Here is a 10,080-nt window from a genome sequence, read left to right on the forward strand (position 1 = left end):
ACTTCATGACATCACATCCTTAATTTCCATGTCTTTGCATGGTACATATTCCATCTAAAATTATTTCAGATGATATTGAATGAATTATTGTCCTTCAAAAAATTCTTTAAGCTTTGTTTGTATGACAAATAAGGATAAAATATTTGTTTATTAAGTGGTTATATTATATAATCGTTAACCGTTAATCATTAAATTAAAAAAAAAGGTTCATGAGCCTTCAAACCCTAATAAATTTTAGGCGATTAAGTTCCATTGCAAAATCTGATCGATTCATCGAAAATGGACACCATGGGAAAGCTTCTGATCATTTTCACATTTTCTTTGTGCCTCTGCTTCCTCGTAGCTCTGCTCTATGTCTTCTACAAGTATTGGTGGATACCTTATCGTATACAGCTCATCATGAATTCACAAGGAATCAGAGGAATGGAAACAACAAAGAAACTGCGGCAATGTGAAGGGAAGCGTTTATCAAACCTATGGCCTTGACACATGCTATATTTCCTAGAGTGATGCCTCATGTTTATTCCTGGATCAACAAATACGGTGAGAAAATATATTTTTCTATAGGTTTTTCCGATTAACTTCCAGTTTCCATGAACTGATTTTAATGAAATCCTTTTTCATTTTTATCAGGGAAGAGTTATCTTAGTTGGAATGGAGTTCGACCTCAATTGGTAATTACAGACCCAGAAATTGTAAAAGAGGTGCTGAGAAACAGTGAAAAAGCTTTTCCAAAGGGAAAGCCTACAAATTTCTTTGAGAAGATGTTGGATAAAATGACAGCAACAAACAAACAAAACACTAAGAGCATAAGCTCTATGAACAGCAAGCAGCAAAACAGGAAGCAAAAACATAAAGCATCAGGAGCATAAGCTCTTGGTTAGAGAAAAGAAAAGAATGTAACTGAATGAGAATAATTTAATTCTCATTTCATTTCAAAATATAAGTTACAAATTTGGAAATGTCAGTTACCTAATTTTATAACTGCTCCCATCTAATTTAGCAAGTTGACACTAAAGTATTACAAAAGAAAGCTGAACATTTTCAGCCATTACATCCATCAATTCAAATCCTAACTACTCTAAAGTCTAGTTACATTCGGACTTTAGTAACATTACAAAATGAACAAAGTAAACAAAAGAAACAAAATGAAACAAACTGCTCCTAGCTTTGCCCGAGTTCTGGTCTGCTGTAGCTGCTGGTCTGCTCCTTGGCCTATTGTTGCATTGCAGTCCATGTTCAACAGAAGATATTAGGCGACGGGCTTGTTACAACCGAAAGTGAGAAATGGGCAAGGCAAAGGAAGTTGGCCAATTATGCATTTCATGGGAAGAGCTTAAAAGTAAATCACTAGTTGCTAATACAATTATGTAGTACAACGTTTACAAACTGAGATAATGGCCCGTGGTTTCTGCAGAACATGATTCCAGCAGTGGTTGTTAGCGTTGAAACAATGCTTGAGAAATGGAAAGGTCGGGAAGGAAAAGAGATGGAAGTGTTCCAAGAGTTCACATTATTGACTTCAGAGGTGATATCCAGAACAGCTTTTAGTAGCAGTTACTTGGAAGGGGAGAAGATTTTCGATTTGTTGACAAAGTTGTCACTAATTGCAAGCAGAAATGTTTTTAAAACAAGGCTCCCTATCATCAGGTAAGTAAGTTCATCTAAGCCTTACTTTGTTAATCTTAAAGACTTTAGCTTCCAATGGATTAGTTTGCTTTTGCAGCCGGTTCTGGAAATCTTCTGATGAAATTGAATTAGATAAACTTGCGAAAATGATATATGATTCTGTGATGAAGATTGTTAAAAAAAGGGAAGAGATAGTAACCGGAGAAGTTGACAGCTTCGGCAATGACTTTCTAGGATTACTTGTAAATTCCTATCATGATTTGGACGAGAACAAGAAGCTTTCCATACAAGATTTGGTAGATGAGAGTAAAACTTTCTACTTTGCTGGGCAAGAAACAACTAATTCCTTGCTCGCATGGACAATCCTGCTTTTAGCAGTAGACACGGATTGGCAAGAGAAAGCAAGAAGAGAGGTGATTGAGATCATTGGCAAAGGAAACCCAAATTCTGAAGGGATTGCCAAACTAAAAACTGTAAGCAAACCATTCAAATCCTGATCATTTCAATTATTTTAGTTTGATTCCTTTTATTCTTTTTTCTCAAATAGATTACAATGATTATCAATGAAACTTTACGATTCTATCCTCCTGCAACTGGCACGATAAGAAAAGTAGAAAGAGAAGTCCGATTAGGAAAACTCGTCCTGCCTATTGATTTAGAGGTTAACATCCGAATCCATGACCCTGACTTATGGGGAGACGATGTTCATCTTTTTAAACCAGAAAGATTTGCTGAAGGGATTTCTAAAGCTACTAACTACAATGCGGCTGCATTTTTCCCTTTGGATTGGGACCACGATCTTGTGTTGGAATGAGCTTTGCAATCACTGAAACAAAAATTGCCCTCTCCATGATTTTGCAACGATACACGTTCACCCTCTCCCCTACCTATTTTCACTCACCTTTACCACTTATTACACTGAAGCCACAAAATGGGATTCAGTTGTTGTTTCATTCACTACATGATGATGCTTAAAATATAATATTATTACCAATAAAATGTGGGAACAGATCCTTGTAATGTTGATCGAGTTATTGTATTTTACAACTGTATAACTATATATATAGTGTGGGGATTTCATATTGTTTTCATTCACTGTTGGAAAATATTCACACCACGTTTACCATTTTCTAACGTCATTTACTGTTATGTTAGTCTGTTATTGTTGGTTCCTCAGTCAGTCAAAATAAATTGTGCAGTCTTTTGTGGGTTTTCTTCTGTTTTTTAAATAGTCAGTTAGTGGATCTTATGTCCATGTTTTTCCCTTCTATGTAAGCCGCTCAGTTGCTAAAGTTAATTTTATCATTGAATTCCTTCGGTTTAGATCCATCTACTCTGTCTGTTAAGTTCCTTTCTGGCTTCTATCATTCACTTCAAGATGATCTCTTGAAATTCTAGGCTGTTGATCACCAAAAATGGTACAATATGTTTAATAGAATGTGGATGAGAAACAGTTCCCTGTAGCGTTGATCGATACTGTACATTTCAACCATATGATGATATATAGTATTATTATTCTAATTTACTTTAGCAAATTGGAAAATAGCTTGAAGGGAAAAATATTTGAATAATTAAAATTAAATTATAAATTTTTAAAAGGTTAAACTAGAATGTTATCATTTTATTTTATAATTGTTAAAGAGATTGTATTGAAACTTCACCATTTTGAGAGGCAGTGAGCCTTGCCAATCCTTTGGTGCGGCTAGTGGAATGAAATGATGAACTTTTGATATTTTATTGGGATATACCTAAATCTTTATTTAATGTATAATTTAATATATAAACTCTTATTTGATAAAATTATACACATGAAAATTTGATTGGGGTTAAAATATATACATAAAACTTTAATTTTGATTCAATTGTACACATTTAAAAAATTAAATATTTTAATTTATTTTATGTTGGATAAGTACAATCATTTGGGTATGCAGTATGTACAGGTAAAATAATGGTATATCAATAACGATATCAGTTGTTTGTAAAAACTGATCAAATTATTATAAAATAAAGAGAGATGGAGAGCAAAAAAAACAAAGAAATGAAAGCAATAGAAAATGTACTTTATTGATCAAAGGGATGACTTACAATACTTCATCAGAGTCTCTATTTATAGAGATAAGAAGTATAAAAGAAATAGAGATCTAATTCTAATAACTACTAGAATTTAAAATACATCAAAACTTTATCTTGATCATGATGGACATCCACTTAATAAAATATTCATAACACTCCCCCTTGGATGTCCATTGGTAGATAATGTGCCTCGTTAAAACCTTATTAGGAAAAATCCAGTGGGATAAAAAACCTAATGAAGGAAAAAGAGTACACAATATTCTATTACAAGCTGCCTCGCTAAAAACCTCTACTAGGAAAACCCAATCGGACAAAACCTTGGTTAAAGGAAAAGGGTACGTCTTGTTTTTAGACTCCCCCTGATGACAACATTATATTACATATTTGAGTCGACGCATTTCAATCTTGTGTAGTAGTTTTTCAAATGTTGAAGTTGACAATGCCTTAGTAAAGATATCTGTTAAATTATCACTAGAACAAATTTGTTGAACATTTATATCACATCTGTTCTTAAGATCATGGGTGAATAATAAATTTGGTGAAATATGTTTCGTTCTATCACCTTTGATGTAACCACCATTCAATTTAGCTATACATGTTGCATTATCTTCATAGAAGATAGTTGACATCTTTTCTTGTAAAGGCAAATTACATATCTTCTGGATATGTTGGGTAAATAAACTTAGCCAAACACACTCTCAACTTGCCTCATGCATTGCAATTATTTCTGCATGATTAAAGAAGTGGCAAATAATGTTTACTTTGTTGAACACCATGATATGGCAGTACCCCCACATGTAAATAAATATCCTATTTGAGATTGACCTTTATGTGGATCTAATAAGTATTCAGTATCAGCATAGCCAACTAATTTATATTTTAAATCATTTGAATAAAAATAACCCTATATCAATGGTCCCTTTGAATTATCTAAATACATGTTTAATTTCATTCAAATGTCTACATGTTGGAGAAGAACTAAATCTTTCTAACACGTTTACAGTGAAAGCTATATCGGTCTTGTGTTGTTTGCAAGATACATAAATGCCCCTATGGAACTTAGATATGGTACTTCAAGACCAAGAAACTCTTCATCATTTCAGAAGGACGAAATTGATCTTTATTCACATCTAACGATTGTACAACCATTAAAGTACTTAATGGGTGTGCTTTTTCCATGTAAAATTTCTTTAATATATTTTCTATATAAGTTGATTAATGAACATGAATTTCATCTTTTAAATGCTCGATTTGTAATCCAGGATAAAACTTTGTTTTTGCAAGATCTTCCATCTCAAATTCTTTCTTTAAACAATTTATTGTATTTTGAAGCTCTTCAAGAGTTGCAATAATATTTAAATCATCAATATAAACAATAATTATCACAAAATATTATCCATACCTTTTTATAAAGACACATGGACAAATCAGGTCATTTTTGTAACCTTCTTTTAACAAGTATTCATTAATACGATTGTACCACATACAGCTAGATTGTTTTATTCCATATAAACTTTTCTTTAATCTGATCGAGCAATTTTCTCAAGAAACTCTATATCTTTTTGGGATTTTAAATCCTTCAGGGATTTTCATATAAATTTCACTATCAAGTGTACCATATAAATAGGATGTAACAATATCCATTAGATGCATGTCAAGTTTTTCACGTACTACCAAACTAATAAGATATCTAACCGTGATTGTATCCACCACAAGAGAATATGTCTCTTCATAATCAATGCCAGGCCTTTGTGAAAATTCTTGTGCTACAAGACGAGTTTTATATCTTACTACTTCATCAATTTCATTTCGTTTTCACACAAATACCCATTTATTTCCTACCGGCTTTTAAACCTTTAGGTGTTTGGACTATAGGTCCAAAAACTTCACGTTTAGAAAGTGAATTCAATACTTCTTGAATTGCATCTTTCCATTTTGGCCAGTCTTTTCTATTTTTACATTCCTGTGTAGATTTAGGCTCAAGATCCTCATTTTTTTTTATTATTTCAATAGCAATATTATAAGCAAAATTGTTGTCGATAACTACTTTTTTTTCGGTTCCATCTTTTTCTCGTATTGACATAACTTATCGAGATCTCTTTAGTTTCATCATTTCCATTTTCACTTTTAGATACCTAAATCTCTTATTAAGTTTTATAATTAGTTATGTCATGAGTCTCTTCAAGAACCCCTACCTCCACTATATGACCATCTTGAATGTTTGTTGCTTTTCTTTTACGATGATTTTTATCTTTGGAATCGACCCGTCTTCCATGCTTCAGGCATGGATTACTTTCTTATGAACTAATAGTTTGTCCTATTAGGACATCAATTCGTATTGGGGCATTTTTGGCTGGTATGTGAGATTTAATAAATCTGGTAGTTGATTTGTAAAATGAATCATCTATTGAACTTCTGGTTCACATTGCTTTGTACAAGGATCTTAGACATTGATAATTCATTTCAAGTATTTTATTAATCCAGTTTTTTATTCTCTTCCCCTAATGTTGGGAAAACTGACAACTCATGTCATAACTAAATATCTAATTAATAGCTCAAAAATATTATAAGGAGAGTCATATAAATATAGAATCTCAATCTCTTATGATCACCCATCTTTGTGCATTGTGGATGTGCAGTTGGAACATATACCGCAAATCCAAAAATTGTAAGATGGAAAATATTTGGCTTTTGACCAAAAATCAATTGTAATAGAAAGTATTTATAATTTATTGGTTTGATGTGTACAACATGTAAATCAATACATTCTCATGCTGAAATAGAAAGTTTTGTTCTCATAAGTAATGATTTAGCTATTAGTTGGAGGCATTTGATAGACAATTTAGCTAACTCATTTTGTGTGTGAACATGAGCTACAAGATGTTCAAATTTTATCTTAATTTACATGTAATAATCATTGAAAACTTGGGATGTAAACTCACCAACATTAGCAAGATGAATTGTTTTACTTGCATAATCTGAAATTAATCATTTAAACAAGTAATCTCGCAAACAATAGGTTGCGAGTTGATAACGCATGTGATTATTTTGTAGATGCATCTACCAAAATCATATAATATCAAAATCATCTACATGGTGGAAGAATGGACCCATATTCATTTTAGAAATGCAAGATATTAAATCTCAACTTTAGCTAGTGAGTTTCTAACAACCAATTTTTATTGAGAATAAGCAACAAATGATAATTCTTTAAATTAAAGAATCTTCTGGTTCTTTAATGGATGTCCATATGAATTCTCAATTAATTTTCGCAGCATATATGATCCAGGATGATCTAACTAGTCACGCCAAGTAGTAAATGCATTTGTATCAGTAAACTTCTGGTTTACTTTAATATGTGTTTCAATTGTACTAAATTGTAACAAATTGACAATTTTATTATCATTCCTTTTAATTTGTATCCATATATAAGTACTATTGTGACATTTACTATTAGAAATGTCTAAATCAATGTGAAGTCTAAAATGCAACCAAGTCAATAAATATAATTTCCAAATAATTATGCGTAGTATTCACTTTAGGGAATATGCAAAAGTATTCAAATTCCCAAAAAAATATTAATAACAAAATTTGAGAGTGGATCTTATTTTTCAGGTGTACAACAGGTACATAGCCATTGACTTCTCATGCATAAGTTTTCTCTCTTGCAAGTTCTCATCAGTAATATTTTACCACGTAATTTTAATTGAGAACTTATTCTAAATATTGTAGAGTTATACTCATAGTTTTTTTAAAAAAAAAAAACTTGCAACTTTAGGTGCATCCAACCATAATAAGCTTTAGATAGAATTATCAAATTCTATTGCTCATGAGTAGATCTTTCACAGTCAAATATTTTGCTTTGAACCATTTAATAGGGATGATGACAAAAGAATATCACAAAGATTATGAAATAAATATAAATTAATAACCCAATCCCCTTTTTTATTCATATGAAATATAATATTTTGCTCATTCACAATCTCAATATGAGATCTATTACAAATAACTTTTAAAAGTAATGCATTAACCATCACAAATTTTGTGCTTTTTAGATAGTGATATATTAGTTCTTCTAGGGTTTTCAACTAATTTTGTACTATCAAATATTGGAATAATATTTGTTTGTTTCAGTACCAAATAAGATAAATATATTCTATTTATAATGATAGAATTCATTACTACATTTTTATATCATTCCTCAAAAAAGATTAACAGATTCAAAATATTTGGGCATAGGCCTTATATGTGGCCAATAATATTTCATATCACATTGATAACATAAGTTATCTTTACCCTTTGAAAAGTTATCTTGAGAACTCTCATTGTTCTCTTATTTATTACTATATTCCCACTTTTAGTGGTCTATGAGTATATCTTTTATTTTCTTTATGTTTACATTCACTTCAGGGAATGCAACAAATCTAGTAGGACGGACTTATAAGCATCCCAATAGATTCTTTATTTCATAATCACCATCACAAACATGCATGAGATTTCAAATCAAAATATATTTATTCATGTTGTCATGATTAGTCTCTAATTATAATAAACATGATATAATAAATAAAACATAGTAAAATACACCTAAAGATCTTTAACATCATTGTCATCACCTTGACTATTATCACGTGCACTATTGCAAGTAGTAAAACAACTTTGTTTTTGTAATAACATTTATAATCTAACTATAAAAATCATTTAATAAACAATTAAAATTTTTGTGTACGATGCTTGAAAATTATCCGATACACATTGTACCAAATTTCAATATCACATATATATTATAAAATCTTATGTTGCTCTAATAAAATATTTATAAATTCAATTTAAAAGATATCATACAATCATTCAATATTAGCAAGTTAATAAGACTAAATAGATCCTACCAAATTTCCCTTTAATCAACAATGATAGGTTAATAACGCTTTCCACCATAATTAAAATTTCAAGAATATTTAATAACAAGAATTTAATAATCAAAACATCTAAATATTATGCATAATATAACTTAACTAAAAAAACTTCAAAAAGAATGATTTACCAAAAAATAATAATAGATAAAACATACCATATTAATAGCAAACATATCTAATTAACAATTATGTCTTTTACATAAAAAATTTAACCTAGAAAAGAAAAAATCAAATACCATCAAAATGTGAAATTTATGTCCAATAAAAATTAATAGTAGTCATATCTTAATTTAAAAAGAACATGTGGTTGAAATATAAAAGTTTCTTACCAAATCTATATACCAAATCTATATTTTACCCATGCTTGTACAATAAATCAAAGATCCAGATTAAGAACCATAATCCATTCTGAAATTGAATCTTTCAACATCCCAAAGATGAAGTTGTAAGGGTGAAAGTTTAAGGTGAAAAAGAAATTGATTTGTGAGATGACTTCGAAAGATTTTGAAAAAAAATAGAGAATCATCGTGCTGATAACGTGCTATAAAATAAAGAGAGATGGAGAGAATAAAGAACAAAGAAAATATGAAAGCAATAGAGAATGTACTTTATTGATCAAAGGGATGATTTACAATACTTTATCAGAGTCTCTATCTATAGGCATAGGAAGTATAAAAGAAGTAGAGATCTAATTCTAATAACTATTAGAATTTAAAGTGCATCAAATCTTTATCTTGATCATGATGGACATCCACTTAATAAGATATTCATAAAATAAATGAATATTTTATGTATAAAATTGAATAAAATCAAAGTTCATGTGTAGCTTTAAAGTTTATCCCTATTTAAGCCTTTAGTTAGCGGATCTGCAATGTTATCTTTTGATTTTTCAAAATCAATATAGATAACTCCGTTTGAGATCATTTGTTTAAAGGTATTGTGTCGACGATGCATATGTCTCGACTTACCATTATATGTTACGCTAGCAAGACACCCCCACACTTTCAAGTGGTTATAAGATGTTTTTCTACCTTCCCATAACTCATATGGTGTCTTGTCCCTTTTCTTGTGGGGCACCTTATTTAAAAGGTAATTAACTCATAGAAACACTCCCCCCACATTTCATGTGATAACCTATAGCTTTCTAGTAGCGCGTTTATCTTTTCTCTTAGAGTCTGATTTTCTACTCAACTATTCTATTTGAGGAAAGTATGGTGGTGTTATTAAGTTATGTACAGTATTGGAATGATTCAGCATATTCACCACCACGATCATTTAATCTTTTTATTAAGCTGGTTTTCAACTTCTTGCTTATAGAAAATAAATTCTTTTCATCTTAGCGCTAAAGCAAATATACGTAGCAATGAAGATAATAAACATTTTATTCCTTCCTCTCATTTAAACAAGCTTTACAAACATTGCTATGTATTAGATCAAGTGATTTATTGACCTTTGTTAA

At 30.5% G+C, this 10,080-nt stretch overlaps 1 protein-coding gene across 2 annotated transcripts; it reads left to right on the forward strand.

The window, feature by feature from the left end:
* The first annotated feature begins 218 nt into the window (after window positions 1–218).
* On the forward strand, window positions 219–2,720 carry LOC107955056 (cytochrome P450 CYP749A22). Of its 2 annotated transcripts, XM_016890765.2 has the most exons (5): window positions 219–543; window positions 634–1,342; window positions 1,418–1,650; window positions 1,727–2,102; window positions 2,177–2,720. In XM_016890765.2, the coding sequence occupies exons 3-5, from the start codon at window positions 1,421–1,423 to the stop codon at window positions 2,441–2,443; spliced, it is 873 nt and encodes a 290-aa protein (XP_016746254.1). In that variant the 5' UTR covers window positions 219–543; window positions 634–1,342; window positions 1,418–1,420; the 3' UTR covers window positions 2,444–2,720. The 2 variants fall into 2 exon arrangements, with proteins under 2 accessions (XP_016746254.1, XP_016746255.1); XM_016890766.2 differs by lacking the exon at window positions 219–543 and having other exon boundaries at window positions 1,331–1,650.
* Window positions 2,721–10,080: the final 7,360 nt, after the last annotated feature.

This window comes from Gossypium hirsutum, chromosome D07 (assembly GCF_007990345.1).
Source record: "Gossypium hirsutum isolate 1008001.06 chromosome D07, Gossypium_hirsutum_v2.1, whole genome shotgun sequence".
Taxonomy (NCBI): Eukaryota; Viridiplantae; Streptophyta; class Magnoliopsida; order Malvales; family Malvaceae; genus Gossypium; species Gossypium hirsutum.

Excerpts from the sequence above, each read along its gene's own strand:
- LOC107955056 (XM_016890765.2), top strand. The coding sequence starts at position 1,421 with ATGATTCCAGCAGTGGTTGTTAGCGTTGAAACAATGCTTGAGAAATGG. Across the intron at positions 1,651-1,726 it reads ACAAGGCTCCCTATCATCAG|CCGGTTCTGGAAATCTTCTG; the intron begins GTAAGTAAGTTC and ends TTGCTTTTGCAG. Across the intron at positions 2,103-2,176 it reads GGATTGCCAAACTAAAAACT|ATTACAATGATTATCAATGA; the intron begins GTAAGCAAACCA and ends TTTCTCAAATAG.